The sequence below is a fragment of the Anser cygnoides genome, chromosome 2, assembly GCF_040182565.1.
Source record: "Anser cygnoides isolate HZ-2024a breed goose chromosome 2, Taihu_goose_T2T_genome, whole genome shotgun sequence".
Lineage (NCBI taxonomy): Eukaryota > Metazoa > Chordata > Aves > Anseriformes > Anatidae > Anser > Anser cygnoides.
The window spans coordinates 17,669,812-17,687,767 of record NC_089874.1 but is presented as its reverse complement, the minus strand read 5'-3'; the positions used below and the strand labels follow the sequence as shown (position 1 = coordinate 17,687,767).

Below are 17,956 nucleotides of genomic sequence, written 5' to 3'. Positions count from 1 at the left end.
GCTGTCTTGCTGGCCCAAGAGCGACAGCAAAGACGAAGGACAATTTCAGCCCCACATCAGACATGCGTTTGATTAATATTAAAGGCAATTCACTTGCTTACACACGGTCAGAGGCAGGTTTTGAGCTGTAATAGCAGGGTAGCCAAATTAGTTATAAAGAGGTTTTCTCATTGCAATCAGGTTTAGAAGAACATTTAGGTGTTTTTAATAGAGGACTCTGCCGGGTATGTTTTTCTGCAAATTATCTACAGTCTTTTTATCTTTCTCAAACCTTCCTCAGCAGCAGCAACCTGAGAGGCACCACCCAGCTTTCGTCCCCCAACGATTTTGAGAAACGCAAACATACGCTGCGTGTTTGTCTGAGAAAGTGCCTTTCAGGTTCCACACCTTTCCACTCTCAATTTCATCATTTTCATAATGAAGCGTGTCCACTGAAAGGATTCACCTTTACCTGGAAACAAAGTACTACCCCTAAGCATGCTGGATGCGTGAGGTGGGAAATAAAAGGTTCAGCTGAGATCACTGGCCAGAGTGTTATTGATATGCTTAGAGGTGGCAGAAAGGATGCAGTGTCATGCCACTTGGCCTGCACTGCTGGACATAAGAGGCTGGTGATAGTGGAGCCCCTTTGCTGACTGTTTAGTGCTGCAAGTAGCTGGCTGCCAGCCCCCTCAGCCCTGACACCCCCTCAGATTCCCCACTCCCCCCCCCAAGCAGCCCCCTCAGCCCTGACCCCCTCCCACACACCGCGCATGCGCGCCCCTCCCGCCCTTCGCCCCGCCCGCTGTAAACAAGCGGTTGCCCCCTCCCTCCCCTCTGCGCATGCTCCACGAGCGGGGCGGGGGCGCCGTTCTCCCTCCTCCCACGCCTTCACCACCCCACCGCTCCCGGCGCGCATGCGCGGTGCTGTTGTGGCGGCTGTGGCGGCGGCGGGGGGGGGGTGAGGCGCATGCGCAGGCGGTGCCGCCGCGGCCGGGTCAGGGAGCGGCGGGCGGGCGGCGGGGCCGGGCAGGGCCGCGCCGTGCGGGGCGGGCGGGATGGACGAGGACGTGCTGACCACGCTGAAGATCCTCATCATCGGCGAGAGCGGCGTCGGCAAGTCCAGGTGAGGGGCTGCCAACGTTTCCCGGCGGGGCAGAGGCCCGGGGGCGACGCGCTGGACGCCCGGCCTCTGGGCGCGGCCTGCCCTCAGCAGGGCCCGGCCCGCCCCGGCCTCCCTCGGCCCTGGCCCAGCGGGGGGGGCTGAGGCGCTGGGAGCCCTGTCAGGGGCACCCGGGACTCCCTCTGCGGCTTAGTGCGTGAAATGGGCGTGTTTCAGGGGCTGGGGGTCGTGTGTGGCACCCTTTTGGTGGCTTTTGTCCAAGCTGCCTCTTTTTGTCTTAGTATTTTTTCCTTATTCTTCGACAGTTCCATGGTTTTAGCAAAGGAAATGAGACAAAAATGCAGACGCAATCTGGGAATGTCCCGCGCTACTCATGCTTCATTTCTCGTTTTTATGGCAGTAATCTTAGTCTCCTTTCGTGGCCCTAAATAACATATAAATCGTTAATTAGAAGAAAAACAACAAACCCCGCTAATTAAAAACCTGTCAGTCACTGCTTTGAGCTAGCTACTGAATCAATAATCTGGTGACAGGCATAATTTCTTTTAATTGACGTGATTCTTTTATGTGTGGGCATGTGACACAGCATGCCCAAATTTTTATATGCCTGTGTGTATGCTTATTTTTCTGCAATTCAGAAATGTCGTTACGAGAGACTGCTTATAGGTAAAGAGAATAAAATTGCTGTGAAACAATAACATCTTGGATTGTCATTGCTTACCTGCTCCTCGAGTAGGAATCGTCAGCTGTTAAACTCATTAGCCTGACGTGGGATTGGTTGGAGTCCTGACATCCCGTCCAAATGCTGTATCTGACACCTGGTCCCTATGATTTGCACTGTATTTGTGGGAGATACCTGCGTGTGAAATAATGGTGGGGAAAGGAGAGGTCGGCTGAGTTTAGCTCTCAGGTCGTGTAAACTGATGTTCTTATTCTAGTGGCAGTATGAAGGTTCTCTGTTTCACTTAAATATGGCAAAATTAGTGCTGGTTGTACTAAAAATAGCTGCTCTCAAATAGCATCTAGCAAAAAGTAAACAGGGCCTTGCTTTGTTTCTCTGGCCTGGAAATGGACAGAAGCTGTCAGTCATAGCCAACAGCTGTCTGCCACATGGCAATATGCACTTGCCACAGATGAATAAGGTTACTAATTTAAACAAACAAAACCGAACCAACAGTATACTAAGAAACTCTGTGTCTTGCTGGAGTATTTATATTTGGTACAAGCACTGTGGCTTTATGGGTACTTCTAGGAAGGACCCTCCTACTGTAATGTGATGTGCTGGCAAATCCTGGTTGTGGCTCTTCTATTGGTAGCAAACATCCATGGATAGGGGGAAATGCTGCATGTGAAAGCCATTAGATATACAGAAAGGATACAAAACTGTAAAATGGTGTGGAGCTCTTTCCATTGTTACACTTCTGTGTGTTTATTTGTGATGGGTGTAGTCCTTATTGTTCTGCTGCATGCCCAGTACAAGGAGTTATTTCTGGGATAAAACGCTGGCTTGGAATTTTCTTCTTAAGCTTGCAGAAGTACTGTGTGAGGCAATACAAAATGAAAACAATCTTACATTTGTACCGAATTCTGGGAGAATAAAAATAGAATAAGATAGAAGCAAAACACTTTGAGAAGCAGGCCATGGCTCTGTTCAGACAACTGACCTGACAACCTGAAGGGTAATTTTTTCAGAGAGGCACACTGTAACGGGCTCTCCTTTCAGAGTACGGCTACTAGATTTTTTTCCCCTTTCTTTGTTTTTTATAGGATGGAAGGGATGGAAAATGAGGCGTGCTTTTCTTTAGCTGTGCGATCTTGCTGATACTTTCAGACTTGTAATTTACAGGCTTCTGGTTCCTGTGGCTATACTGCAGTAACCAACACTAACTCTTCTTTTTCCTTCATCCCTATCAGCCTTCTGCTGCGATTCACAGATGATACATTTGACCCGGAACTTGCAGCAACAATTGGTAAGTATGTGCTGATGCTACCTGAAAAAAATGTGTACCAGCTGCAGTACAAAACAGTAGTTAGTTCAGACTTGCCAAACCGGTAGCAAAGTTCAGTCATGTCTGTTCTTCTGTGAGGAAGGAGTGATGTGGACGCAGCTTTAACGTGTAGCACTAATTGGCGCAGAGTGTTGTCTGTGCTGGGCTGCAGTTGTCCCCTTTATGGTGAAATATCGTCTTGGCTAAGGAAACAGATGTAAATGTTACTGTTCATGAAGGTGGAAGCCCTAAGTTATGGGTAGAGGACAGGCCTAGTACAGCAATCTGCAGTTCGGAGTTTGCCAGCAATTCTTGTTAAAATGGAAATGTAGCAGCAACTGTTATGTCTCCTACTGATTTATCACTTTTATTTACGCTTGAATAGTACTACTGCTGTCCAGAACTTGTTCTATGTAACAAGATACTTGGGTAGCATAAGTGCTAAGAGTACTTAGGACTCTCTTTATTAGAGGATGTCAGCTTTTGCAACTTCCAACAATACTAGAGTGCACTAGACAACGTGTGGCTTCTGCTTTTCTTCTAGAGGGAAGAAATTACAATGTTTTTTTTTTTTCTCTTCTAGTTAGTAAGCAGTTCCTTGGCAGCTAATACTCTTGAAAATGAAAAAATAAAGTATAGAGAGAGCCAAGAATCTAGAGCTGCTGGGGAAAAAAGGAGTGACGTGTCATGCTGTGTTGGTGTGATGCCTTCCAGCAGCGAAATCAATTGTGCTAGAGGAGAGTAATGCAGAGTGTGGGATACACTGTGAGATAGCTGCATCATGTTCTTAGAAGTTTCATTTTGCATCCTTTGATGACAGTCTGTCCCAAATGAGCAACTGCTGTATTGGAAAATAAAGGTGACTTTTCTATACAATTTATTGCAGCAAAAAAAAGACTTTTTTACTTCCTCTGTAGGAAGAGTTCTGTCTGAGGGCTTGGATGAAAAAAAAAATCCCTAAGTTCAGCTGCTGGTGCTCAAAGTCAGTTCTGCCTAATTGGTTCAGAAGTAAACAAATTGATCTGTTTTTCACTAATGTAGATAAGGTACAGGAGTGCTGTTTCATGTGGGGCATTGAGAAACGCAGTGATAAGGAATTGACAAGATGTGTATTAACGCTGTTTGTTCAGCCTTTTCTTGCTTTGCTTCTCCTTTGCACCTGGGGATCCCCGCTATAAGCATGTTAAGGCTGGAGAATGACCGTGTGCAAAGGCAGTGAACAGGCATATGCTACGAAGCACTGCTAAGGCTTTCCTGGTAAGGTTGTGTAGTTTCCTGAGCAGATGTCAAAGGTGTGTTTTTCCAACTGATGTTACTGACGCAGTACTGCCTGCTGGCTCACTTAAAATCAGAGTGACATCGTACACTGCTGACCTCTCAAGAAACCTAAGGATCATGGCTTTCTGAAGGCTTTTTAACTTCAGGAAAGACTGAAATCCACTCACGGATGGAGTTGTTTTTATAGCATCTCTAATCTAACTTTATATATCTGCCTAACAGGGCAATGGCAAAATTTCAGAGTTGGCATTGAACTTGTAAATGCTAGTTTTCTTGTGCCATCAAGCCTGAATACAGTGCTTCATCAGCAAAAGAACTATTTTAATTTGTTCCAGAAAGGACAAAACACTCATTTAAGCGGCTGCTGTTTCCCTTTGACCAGTGTAGGCCATGAGGAAGTAATTGCCAGTTTGTGCATTGAAGATGCAAATTAATTTGGCTGTTTTAAAAAATAAAGTCTTCAGGTAGCCCTGTGTCACTGCGCTCATCTTCAATTGGATGATGTACAAGATTGGTATTCTCTCTAGTCGGTATTGACCTAAATCTACTGAAGTTAGGCTTTGTGGTTTGTGACAGGTAATAGCAGTTTTAATAACAATTTTGCTAGAAAGTATGACAAAGTTTCATGAGGTCACGATGCAAGTTTGAGCTAAAAGGAAAAAACGGAGGAATGTATGGAGTATTTCAGTAGCTGTAACATCTGCTGTTTGTATGTAAGACTTTTTACCAGTGTCAAAACTTGACGTCAGTGAACTTATTTAAGAAACTAAGTATCTATTTCCTGAAGTAATTCCTTCTCTTTGGGATTTATCATACTGCACAGCAGCATGCTTGTTGGCGAACTGTTGGCTGTTCAGTAGCTGTAACTCAAGGTTACTCTACATCCTCAGGGTAGGGTGCTGCTTCTGGTGTAGGAAAGTAGAATGAACTCATGCTCATATAAAACTTAAACTCTACAGAATACTCAAACGAGCGGAGCTTCTGCAACCCCAACTGTGAATGTAGCATGGTGTGTGGAGCACTCGTGGGATAGCACATTCCTTTTGTCCTTTTTTCATATTAAGTGGGAAAGAAACAGATTTTTTTTTTTTTTTTTTTTTTTTTTTAGTGCTAGGCTATGGCATTTCCATTTTTCTGGTGACTTATTACTGAGAGGCAACATCTCAGCTCTCAGTTCAGGACAGGATTTGTTGTTCATATGGATAAAGTATTTGTGAGTGAGTTCTTACTGCTACATAAGGACAGATTCCAGCTGCAAAATTCTGGGATTTGCAAGATGGTGAGATGCCAAAATGTTTTGTGAATCTGGGCTTGGATCTCTCTTTGTGCTGATTAAACACTATTTCACTTTGAGTTCGGGGACAGAAGGGTTTTTAATTTTAAGGTCTGTATGTTGAGATTGCAGAGTACAGTGCTTTTCCAAAATGAGTGTGTTGACTACAAATAATGTCATCTCCATACTCACTGCTGAACTAGAGTTCTTATTTAGAGAAAAAAGTGAGGAGAATGTGTTATGTCTGTCTTTTTTTAGAAAATAAATATGAAAACACAAGACTGGGTTAAGGCTTGACTGCAGCATGACTGGTCCCTTGCCTGCTGAGATGCAATATTTGTGTGTCTTGCACAAACCTACAGCTCCTGGGTGCAATTTAAATTAAACCCTAAACTGATGATTTGTATAGTGTTTTATTCCAGATTTTCTAAAAATCCTGTTTCCCTCGGGAGGATGAGCTGACTTTGACAAATATTTTGACTTCAGTAGCTTCTGCTGGATTAACCATGTCTTATTCATCCTACCAGATCGCTGTCATCCTTGCATTCTTCTGAGGCTAACTAGTTCGCAGGGCTTCATCTAATGGATCACTATACGCTGATATTTTCTGTTGTCCTTACTGCTCATGCTTGTCTTTACTCATTCCTTGTGTGAACGATTCTAGATAAATGCTAAATGCAAGCCTTGTTTCATAAGTGAAGCAATGTATTGCATACAAGCGTCTCTTAACTTTTTGGCCTTCCATGCACTTGGAGCCCTGCGACTCCCAGATGTCCAAGTTGTCAGTTACCTTTTACACCAATAATAAGCTCCAGCTGATCTTGCCCTGGGTGTAAATACAGCACTCCTAAAAGGAAGGGCAGCGTGAAAGTGACAGAGCTACTTGCAGACCGTAAGTCCGTAGCGTGCTGGCGTGTAGCACCGAGTCCATTTGGGAGGGCAGTAGGTGCCAGCACGCAGGAGTGCAGTGGAGCACGGTGTCTTCTTTCTGGCTGCCTTCCAGGGCATGGTGGAAAGCACCGCCAGCTTTCTGTTGTCAGGGCTAGAAACGTCCCTTGTCTTGCAAGCTTAGAGCTGACACTTGTCACACAAACATGTCTGCGTTTCACTGAAGTCTTTAGAGAACACACATACCCGGCTCGTTCAGTTTAACCTGATTTTCTTGAGCTCTGCAGTTTTCTGTGTCCTCCTATAGACAATGGATTATCAAAAACCTACATAGTTAAAAAGATTTCTTCTCCTTTCGTGGCTTTTGTGTATGTTGAATTCCTCTGTTTGCTAGAATTTTTGCGATGTCTTTATCATCTGAAAGGGTATATTTTACTGTGCTCTTTGTTAATTTTCATACTTCTTTCAAGAGTCTGTAATACGTGGGATTTATTCGCTAAGTTTCTTAATTTACTCATATTGCTCATGCAAAATTTAAAGCATTCTCTCTTAACCTTGCTGCTAGCTTAAAGTTAACTTAAAGGTGCGCAGGCATTAAATGAAAATTGCAGAACTGCGCAGGCACAAGATGCTAGGGCTATTTATCTAATGGGAGCAGGGTACCCTGGCTTCAAAAGGCAGTTAATGTTTGCTCTAAGGAAGAGAAAATTCCTTCTCAAAACTACTATGAAATGCTTTTGATTTATGGTATGGATCTGATAGACTTGTAATACCTACAGTTACAGATTCCGATGTCAGATTTATGGGTAAGTGGGCAGTTGGATGTCCTAGCTGAGCAATGGTGATATTTATAGTTCAGGGAAAGAAATATGCCATTGCTGTGGAAGAAGAGATGGTGTTAGTCTGGAGGTTACTGCTAAATGCCACAAAATTGGCACGACAGGATGTTCTTTAGGATCATGTTGAGGAAACTTGCTAGCATAGCAATGTTCTGAGAACTATGTAAAGTTCTAAGAACTGGGGTTTAAAAGAAAAAAGTTAATAGTGGCAGGTTTTTTGAACGTAACTCTAAAATAAAGCACCATCCTTGTGCGTGGAGTAATGCGTTATGTTACTGCTTAGTCAGAGATTAAGAGTCTTAGCCTCTGAAAAATGGAGAGTTCTGTTCAGTTACTGCAAATGTTAAAGTGCATTGCCAAAATTGTACTTGAAATAAGAGTAGGGGCGCTTCCCAGTGCAGAATGCAGTCACAGTTGACTAGCTTTTATCTGTCCTTGAAACTTCAAGGAAAACTAGTAAGCTGAAGCTGCGCAATGGTGTAATACAAATTGTGTATTTTTTAATGAAGCTCTTTTAAACATCAGCAATAGTGTAAATCTGCTTACAATGTACTGTTTCTTAAGCATCCCATGTCCACTCTGTGGTTTTATAAATTGAGTGCTTTTGGCAGCCACTTAGACTTGTTTGTAATCTGCATGGCCTTGGGAATGGAAGTGCAGCACACTTACCTTGAAACACGACTTAAATGTTCTGTTAGAATAGCTAAAACAGAAATTCTTACAGCAAATACAATGACGGCCGTTTTAATTCAAAATGCAAAGACTTTAATGTGAACAACTTTCAAGTTTAACAGAAAAGCTGTTAAATTTCCACACAACTATTCTACCTAATTTCAGGGCTACTGTCTGTTGGAGAGTAAAATGGAACGTGACCGTACCTAGCCTCTTGAACTTGCTTGTATTACCTGTCCTTTAACTTTGTGCAGTCAATATTTTGTCCTCTGTGGCTTGAGTTTTCTACCGCCTGTCCTTGGGCAAGTGATAGGCTGTTAGCTCCTACACATTTAAAAATAAATGAAAAATATCCTCAGATGGTGAGGTATGTTATCAACAGAAAAACCGTTGTTGTCTGTTCATTTCGTGGGCGCCGTGTGTGATAGCAGTGAGTCCCTGGTGTTGCTGGAATCCTGATAAGAGGCATACTGCACGTTCAAGTCGTCTGGAGCTTATTTGGCATGCCTGTTAGAGGAATTGCTGTCATCTAACATTACTTCTCCCAGGACGGTAGTCACCTATTAGATGGATGTCTAATTCTCTGTCTGTGCCAGTTTACCTCTGGCTGACCACCTTGATGGGACTTGATTGGATGGTTTGAGATAGTGAGGGATTTGCCCTGTTCCCCTGCTTGAATAGTTTGCTCCTATATTAAGTATTTTGTTCAAGACCAATAACATGCTCAAGAACACATGTATGAGTAATGAATAGAAAGTTAGCCCATTTGATTCAGAACTTGAATATTTGTTCTGAAATATGTATTTTAATATTGGAAATGATTTTTTTTGCCTTGCCTCCGTAAAATATTTGAGTCAATGGCCTAAACTGTCCTTGGGCTTTTACAAAAGCCTTTCGTCTGTACAACCTCATGAGCTTTAAGTTTAATCAGTTACTTCAATACCTTGCTCTCACTCTTATTACTTCTGCCAAACCACAACTTTTTTTTTTTTCCCCTCTTCCAAAAATATGGAGTATATTTGAAGAACTAAAAGGGTTTTTTTTTTTTCTTCCATAGGTGTAGACTTCAAGGTGAAAACTATTTCAGTTGATGGAAACAAAGCTAAACTAGCGATATGGGTAAGTCTTGCCTGTGTTCCTAATGCGTTGCTTTGTTTCAGGAATAGTGATGGCTTGTATAATGTCTAAGATGTATAGAATCCTTTTTAATATGGAGGTAACTTGGAGGAGTGGGAGGTTAATCCTGGAACACTCAGGAGGTGGAATGACCTGTGGACTGTTGACTAATGGGGCAGTTCTGTTGTCTATCAGCTTCTTGTGCGATACTGATTCTGGGTCTGCTGGGATAGGAGTGGAGAGGAGAAGGAGTAGGATGGTACTGAACCACTCAGACTTCAAAAGTGTAAATGTGGTCATTCCTAGATTTTTTTTTTGAAGTAATACATTCTTTTAACTTCTAAAGGGTATGCTTACCTGCTTAATGTTACGTCTTTATAGAACACTTGAAAATGCAGGTATTGCCCTTCCTGATCTGAGACTTACCTGCATGCATAGTTCTTCTCTGTACTTGACAGCTTTTAAAAGGATGCAATTCTTAACCTAAATGTTTTAGGTGAAATTTATAGTATACTAATTGAGAATTACTGTGTTATATGCTCAAATTATGCTCAGAAATGTTACCTCTCAAAGTAGTGTAGCCTAAAAATGTTAGCTGTCACACAGACTTACAGGCTTGAGTCATTGTTATTTGTAGCAGATGCAGCTGAAAAAGGGAGAGGCAGAGTTTGTTGTCTTAGCCTTAGTGTTCACATTTGCTTTAGTTAAAAGTAAAGCTTCCAAATTCATGGCAAGTGAAGGAAGAAAAAGTACTTTCAAATTTTTCCCTACATACTCAATTCTGCAAAGCAGCACCATGCTTGTGTGAGTTGAACCTTTTGAGTATTCAAGCTCAAACGTCTTGTAGCAGGAAACAACAAAACCTTGATTCTCAGCTTCCTTGGAAAGTAGCGGAACATGAAATATCCATTACAATTATGTTGCTTTGAAAGGGCATCATATCTCAGTTAAGAAGCGGGACTTGCTCTCTTAATGTGACAAATAGTAATCTTCACTAGAACATAGGCTTGACAAGGAAAAAAACCTGCAACGACTTGCCAGTTGGCAACTATGAAGAAATAAGTCTGAGGTAAACTGGAAATGCGTGGAAAGCTGTATCATGACACAGAAACAGCTTGAGATGTGTGGGATTCAGTGAGTGACTTGTAGAAACTTGGAAAGCCAAGGAGAGTTATTCAGGTTCTTTGGCTGGGAACCATTTTGAACCCTCGCTGTTTCATGTGTTGAGAAGGTTGTGGGGTGGTTTGTTCTCTTGATGCATTTCATTTTTTTATGAAGGTGACTTCAGTTGACAAAAAGTTTAAGCTTCTAACTTGGGATAACGTGGATGAAGTTAATTTAAATCTTTGATGCATAAAGTCTGCAGGATATATAATGCTGAGATAGTGTGTAATATAACTTAATCTCTGACAAGAAATTAGCATTCGAATACTTGCTTTTTTGCAAAGCTGTTGACACTTCAAATTTGAGGTTGTAAATTCGACTTTGTTTAATAACAAACAGAAAAGACTTATTTCTGCTTCAGCTCTGTCATAGCACGTTAAATGCATTTACTGTGGCTGTGTGGATGGAGGTGTTAGAAGTGAGGGAACTGCTTTTGTGGCCACAGGTTTTGACGCTTGTTATAAAATCTTAGAGTGCTGCTTTCTGGCTGGCTGCTGCCCTGCTAGCTGCACAACAAATGCTTCAGCAGAAATAACTATGTTATTGTTGTATAGCCCAGTTATTCACTACACTTAACAGTTTAAATGTGTTTCCCAGAACAGACTACACAGAATCTCAAAGTTAATGTGCAGTAAAATGACGGGCAGCCACAAATACAGTTATTCATCTAGTTGTGTGTGCTAAACGACTCCGAATCTTATTTTGTGTGTTCACTAGAAGTAGGATACCTGAGAGCTAAAGTAGGTTCTGCTCAGATTCTGAATAATGGAACTTTCTGAATGGCTTTTCAGGATACTGCGGGTCAGGAGCGGTTCAGAACACTAACACCCAGTTACTACAGAGGTGCACAAGGTGTTATCCTAGGTAGGTATACCTTTGCCTGCTATTTTGAGTAAGTTGGTGTTTTTCTTGTGCATTGGGGCTACACAAATTCATGTTACCTTTATATAATGGCAAATCAGTATTAAAAGTTGTTATATGTGTGTCAAACAGCTCATATACTAAATGGTCTGGAGTTTGATGTCTAACCACTTTCTTGAGTAGTCTTTCTCACCAATTTGAGAACCACTGATTTTTGCAGGAGTTTAAAAGCTGCTGCTTTTCAAAGGGATAGCTTGGAGCTCTCCTTGTACTGCCAGGAATTTGCTCACTGATTGCTAATTCTGTATTATGCCCATGCTTAGTAAGCCAAGAGTCAAAAAAAAGACTCTTTTTTTTCTAATGAAATTACTGTAGACATGGTGGAATTTGGCTGGGACTCTTTCTTTTTGCTGTTTGAGTCTCCGTACTGCTGTGATCTTACGCTGTCAGAATCAGAGCATACAATGCATCAGTCTGCACAAAACCCGTAATTGCAACTATGTAGTGAAGTATCTCTTGTTTTTGTTGTGGGTATGAAGCCTGTTAGGCACTGTCCTATGAAGCTCTGCTGCTCCCCTGTTAGAATTAAAGAGCTAATTAAAGAGATTAAGGGCAGGGAATGGTGGGTTTTTTTTGTTGTTTTGTTTTATCTGATTTTAGAGATTCTTGACTGAACCTTTTTCAATTATTGTGTCCAGTCCAGCCGTTTAATTTAAAATGACCTGGGCCATGATTTCTTGGTAGGTTTGGTTTTGTACATACTGTTTCTCAAGTTTGAGTTCCATTATCTTCCTGATATAGGAAGACACTGTGAAGGCACGTCTAGTCAAGTTACTTGGTCACTGTCACTGAACTTGCCACTTAGTGTTGAAAGCTTTAAAAGTAAGCAAGTGCTATTTAGGAGCTAGAGAGCTTGGCTGTTGAGATTAGCCCTCTAACTTTTTTAAAAAATAATCTCCTACTATTTCTTTACCAAACAGCTCCCTAGAAGTAAGTCTGTTCTTGCAAGCCAAAACATAGGTTTGATTGAAACCAACTGTTTGTGTCCATCTGCACATGGGAAATGAGAGTGAAGGAAAAAACATTTTCATAGCTTGAAATGGCCGTTATTAGATAGTCACTGCCTAGAGAAATTTAGATCTAACAAGGTCTGCTTTCTGTCTGCCCTTTCTGCTCCTGGTGCCTCTTGTAACTTATATCCCATACACAAGCTAAGTAGCTTGAAACACTAAAATGCTGAGGATTCAGTATTTTATTAGTATTTGTGAGGATTTGAGGTCACTTCACTTTGTTGGCTAAACGAGGAGTGACTGAAGGAACTGGGGTTGTTTTAGTCTGGAGAAGAGGAGACTGAGGAAAGACCTCATTGCTCTCTAGAACTGCCTGAAAAGAGGTTGCAGCAAGGAGGGTGTTTGTCCCTCTTTTCAGGTGACAAGTGACAGTACACAAGGAAATGGGTCTCAAGTTGTGGCAGGGGAGGCTTAGGTTGGATATTGAGAACAATTTCTTCATGGAGAGGGTCATCAAGCATTGGAATGGGCTGCCCAGGGAAGTGGTGGAGTCCACAGCCTTGGTGGTGTTAAGAGATGTCTGGACATGGCACTGAGGGACACGGTTTAGTGATGGAACTTGGTAGACCATGTTGGTGGTTGAACTTGATGCCCTTAAGGTCTTTCCCAACCTAGATGACTATGATTCTAACAGTAGCATAGCGGCAGCATTGTATAAATAACGTTCTTAGTAATCGAAAGTGAGATGTAGTCAGTACAGAAGGTCATGACATCTTCTTGGCATATCTTAGGTATACTGGTGTTAACAAGTATCCTCTATCAGGGGTTTGCAGGTGTAGGATTCTTTGGAGAATGATAGACTCTGTCATCTAAACTAAGATGTCTAAACATAAATGAATCTGAGAACAGTAGATATTAATGCAGAGCAACTCTAAGATTGTTATCATCAATGATTGGAGCTGGTGAATGAAGTGTAAACTGGAATTCTTGGGGCTTCTTTGGTTTTCTAATTCAAAAAACATAATTTTTGCACCTTTTCAAATGTAAGCTGTATTTCTTTATATTGTAGAAAAATATTGTGACATAATATTGCTGATATCTTTCAGTTTACGATGTCACGAGAAGAGATACTTTTGCCAAGCTGGATAACTGGTTAAATGAACTGGAAACGTACTGCACAAGGAATGACATAGTGAAAATGCTCGTTGGAAACAAGATTGATAAGGTAAACTGAATTCAATTGCAGTAAGCATTCTGTTGATATATTTTGTTAACAATACATATTAATACTGTGTCTTATAGGAAAACCGTGAAGTTGACAGAAATGAAGGTCTCAAATTTGCAAGAAAACATTCCATGTTGTTCATAGGTACGTTATAGGCATTTGTGGAGATTTTACTTAATTTTTTTTATTACATAATGAAAGTACTATTTTTGTAGGATTCATAGTTTTTATACATGCAGTTCAGTTAGTGGCATTTCTCAGCTGCAGTAGGTACAAAGATGATAAATATACCTGTCTTCTTTAAAACTGTCTGTAAATATGCCCAGAAGTCTAGTCTAGCTGTGGGTGAATATACTGGAGTGGTCAGTAAGGATTATGGGTGGAATGCAGTATCTACTGTAGTCTGACAAAACCTGGTTTTGCTTTGTTTGTTTATTTATTTTTTGGTCCGGGCCTAGTTGTTGAGTTAATAACAGAAGCAAAATGAAAGAGGGAGAACTAGTACTAATGGCCAGCTTTCAGTATGCAGTGTTCAGTACTTTATTTCAGTATTTCAGCTCTTCAGCAAAGAGCTGGTACGTGACAAATCTGTGTTAGAACTTGGATGTAAAAATAGGTGGGAATATAATTAACTTGTAAATGGTGGGTAGGATGGAATAGTGACATAGTCATGAGTGAAGGAAAGATGCTGGTCTCATCTTTCTGCGAATGAGATGGGTTTTGTAGGCAAAGCCTTGTAATGATAAATTAAAGTGGGTGGTGAAGTGATTCTTTATGCACAAGTTTATTACCTGTTTCATTTAAGGATCAGCAAGGATTACTTTATAGGATGACTCCAGTACCAAAGCAGTTCACTGACGTGTCCTGTACTTCAGCTTGTGTTCCTCATCTTTGACTAAGGACATTTCTTTGCCTAGAATCCTGCAGTGTTTCTTTCTGGCTTCATTGTCAGATGTGAAAATGGAAAAAGCTCAAAGTTGAGGCGTAAGCTGTTAAGTGTATGGAAGATAAAAAGAAACATGAAACTGAAAATAGATATATGTGTGCGTGTGAGCTAAGTGTCTGCATAGCTGTATAGAAGAACAAGGCAAGCCTTAGTGGAATTGAACAGTTACAGATGGTATCTGTTTGCTCACATAATGTACCCTGTAAGCAATGTTTCTTGGGTTTAATGAAAGAAAGACTCCTGGATGAGATTACCAAGAATTATGCTAACTGCAGAAGAAATGAGATCACTTATTGCTTATTATCAGAATAGTTCTATGGAGGCTGACCTAGAATCCTACAATAGGGAGTCCTTTGCTTCTTATGGTGTAGTAGTACTGCAGTTCTTAGAGCAACCAGGTTTTTCAGACTTTTTTCCCTTTATTGAACTGCTTTTCACAGAAAAAAATAACCCGTCTCCATATACTCTAGTGACATTCAGTTTGAAAGCTCTTTTAATAAAGCAGCAGCTCAAAAGACTTTGTGGCAACAAAAATCTGCATACTTGCTAATTCTGGCACTGCTACATGTTATAGTATGTGTTGTAGAAGTTGTAAGTCTAGGTGGTAGGCTAAGACTTGACTTGAAAAAATACTAAACAAGTTATTGGAAGCTATGCTAACGTTTGACTTCTTGCAAATTCCCCTTTTCCAGAGGCAAGCGCAAAAACATGTGATGGTGTACAGTGTGCCTTTGAAGAACTTGTTGAAAAAATCATTCAGACTCCAGGACTGTGGGAGAGTGAGAGCCAAAACAGAGGTGTAAAATTAACAAACAAGGAAGAAGGATATGCAGGAGGCGCGTGCGGTGGATATTGTTCTATGTTATAAACTTTGGGAAGCTTATTCTTTGCATATTTAAACAGATAGTGACATCTTTCTGTAAATAAACTCATTAAATGCTATTTTTAGGGACCTTGCAGTTTGCACATATTTGTTTTGTATCATGGCAGTGAACACTAGTAGGAAAATTGTTCTGCAGCTTTCCCAGTTTGAAAATGTTATGGTAAGCATGCCCAATTTGCGATCTTCAGGTTTTTATAAGTAGCATAAATAACGTGCAAGAACAAATGCACTAAAAGTTTTGACTGCATACATCCATCATGTAACTATTCTAAACAAGTCCATCTAACACATCACTACATTGTCTGCTTTTTCTCTTGTTTTTAAATACTGTTTAAATTACAGAACTATATAGTGTGCACAGATCTTAAAAACAATGTCAGCTATGTTACATTTCATCTCTTCTAGTAGATGCTTTTTATGATATTAAAAAAGCACGATTATACAGCTTTTAGACAAATGCTGAATTTTTCTTTCAGCAAAGCTGTCTAAAATACAAATTGGCACAGGCCACAGTTGATATCAGCACCTTCTGGAAGAGATGCTTTGAAAGCTTCTTTTGCAAAGCTGGGAGATGCCCATTTTTCTTTTTAATCATCACTTCAGTTGATGGCTTAACTGGAGTTTTAATCCTGTGATATTTATATACTCAATTTGTGGTACTCTTGCACTCTAGGTTTTTATTATGCAGTCTACTCTACACCTGCTGTAGAAAGTCTTCATTTTGGCAAGGGATCTAAATGACATCTTTGTTCTTTCATTGTGAATCAGTTTGCCACACTTCAGTACAGATGCCTAATTTTCTTAAATGTTTGTAATATAACTATCAAACTGTAGCTCACTATGGCTGTGAAGATCACTATTACATGTCTGCTTTGTGTGGCTATCTGTTCAGAAATATAACTTCCTGTCACAGACACTAAGTGGGAAGCTCTAGGGCTTCTGTATGGAAAATACTATTGCAATGAGTATTCACTTGAATTTACTGTATCAAAGCCAATGGTTTGTTTCAGAAGACTTGTATAGGCTAATAAATTTTTTTCCACAGTATTCAACTTTTCTAACCTCTTTCTATTGTAAAGTTGTATATTTTCCAGCACGTGCAATTTAAACAAGGTCACTTCTTACACAGGAATCGTTTCTGAGTTTTGAAGGACGAGATGAGGATGCTGTGTTGATTTTAAATTTTTTTTAATAATCACTATAGTGCAATCAGTAACCGAACTATTGGGCAATTTCTTGTAAATACAGTGAATGACTACCTTTTATTACTGCAAGGTTTTGTGTACATGTTAGCATACATGATCTGTATTTTGCAGCAGGTCTTGGCTGCTTCTCTTAAAATACACTTTTCACATGGAAATTTGGTTTTCTATTGTTTGACACTTGCTAGAAAACAATACCAAATTTGAAGACTTAACCGTGCTAGTTGTTTTTACCAAATATTGTATCTATAGTATTGTTAATGTAGTAGGATAATTTAAATATGTAAATGTAATTGATATTAAATACACATACATATTGTATTAAAATGTTAGCTTTGTATTACTGTTTCATGATGCAGAATATGTGGACTGAGCAAATCTTATTTGTTAGTATTGAGGCCACTGGTTACCAGTTTTGTGTATGTTAGCAGTAGAGGAAACTTGTGGAAACATAATATAAACTTACTCAGTTTTAATTTCAGTAATATTGGGCAAGTATCGTAATACAGGAAGAGGCCTGCAATTTATTTACATACCTGTTTTTCCCTCTAGTCTGGATACATCCCTATATAAGGAAGAGACTTAATTTTTAGTTTATCTCAGAAAGGTCCTTTTATCACAGGACCAGGATTCATCTTTTATTCTGACTTGGCCAGATCTGACAGCTTGCCTTCCCAAAGGGAGGAACTGCAGGGTACTGTGAATAGTAGGGATTGTTCTGTGAAGAATAAACTCATTTGCTCCTTCTTTCCCTGCAAATTCTTTTGGGGGGTTGGGTGGGGGGGGGGGGTGGGGTGGGGAGAGAGGAGTATTCTGAAACAGCCTGCTTAGTAATCTACTTAGTAAGACTCAGAACACTTAGCGGTCTTGTATTTAAAAGAAAAAAAAAAAGGCATTTTCTAATTGAAACAAGCTCTTGACTTGCAACAAGCTTTTCTATCTTTCCCCTTTTAAGCCTGTTTAGCTATGTCTGTGGGGAATGGCTTTTCCTAGAGTTTCACTTCCCTCCTTCCTCAAGAAGCTGTGTACTGGAGGGTGGTAGGTTCCTGTGCTTCCCGTACCTTAGAGCAAATTTAGCATCAATTACTTTGGCTCTGCTACATTCTTTGTTTCGAACCCTTTCTTTTGTTTTTGGTTGCCATCTTTCAAATGAGACTGTTACCATACTTCCGATGTTTTCTATGTGCAGGTCAGAATTGTATCAGTATTTTTTCCAAGTGCAGTTTCACTGTTTTGGCTGTCATGCAACTATGTCTAAAACTACTGCAGGCTGCATCACAATTTCTGCTTAATACCGGTTTAAGGCCTATTTGCTGTTAGAAGTATACCTAACAGATCGTTCAGTCTACCTCAGTAAGTAGCTGAGGGATAAAGGGGGATAGCTATTGTTTTTCATTAGGTAATGAGAATGTGTCCATTTCCATGGCAGATGGTTTTTATATGAAAGTACTGAACTGGAGTGAGATAACTGAGAAGTCTTACGTGATCATGAAACAGAATTAAACCTTA

General features: G+C 40.5%; 1 protein-coding gene across 1 annotated transcript; it reads left to right on the top strand.

Moving 5' to 3' along the window:
• Nucleotides 1-949: 949 nt before the first annotated feature.
• Nucleotides 950-17,194, top strand: RAB18 (RAB18, member RAS oncogene family). Its single transcript, XM_048048494.2, has 7 exons — nt 950-1,105; nt 3,017-3,072; nt 9,098-9,159; nt 11,112-11,184; nt 13,298-13,416; nt 13,494-13,560; nt 15,055-17,194. The coding sequence occupies exons 1-7, from the start codon at nt 1,038-1,040 to the stop codon at nt 15,228-15,230; spliced, it is 621 nt and encodes a 206-aa protein (XP_047904451.1). The 5' UTR covers nt 950-1,037; the 3' UTR covers nt 15,231-17,194.
• The last annotated feature ends 762 nt before the right edge of the window (nt 17,195-17,956 follow it).

Excerpts from the sequence above, each read along its gene's own strand:
- RAB18 (XM_048048494.2), top strand. The coding sequence starts at position 1,038 with ATGGACGAGGACGTGCTGACCACGCTGAAGATCCTCATCATCGGCGAG. Across the intron at positions 1,106-3,016 it reads AGCGGCGTCGGCAAGTCCAG|CCTTCTGCTGCGATTCACAG; the intron begins GTGAGGGGCTGC and ends CATCCCTATCAG. Across the intron at positions 11,185-13,297 it reads TGCACAAGGTGTTATCCTAG|TTTACGATGTCACGAGAAGA; the intron begins GTAGGTATACCT and ends GATATCTTTCAG.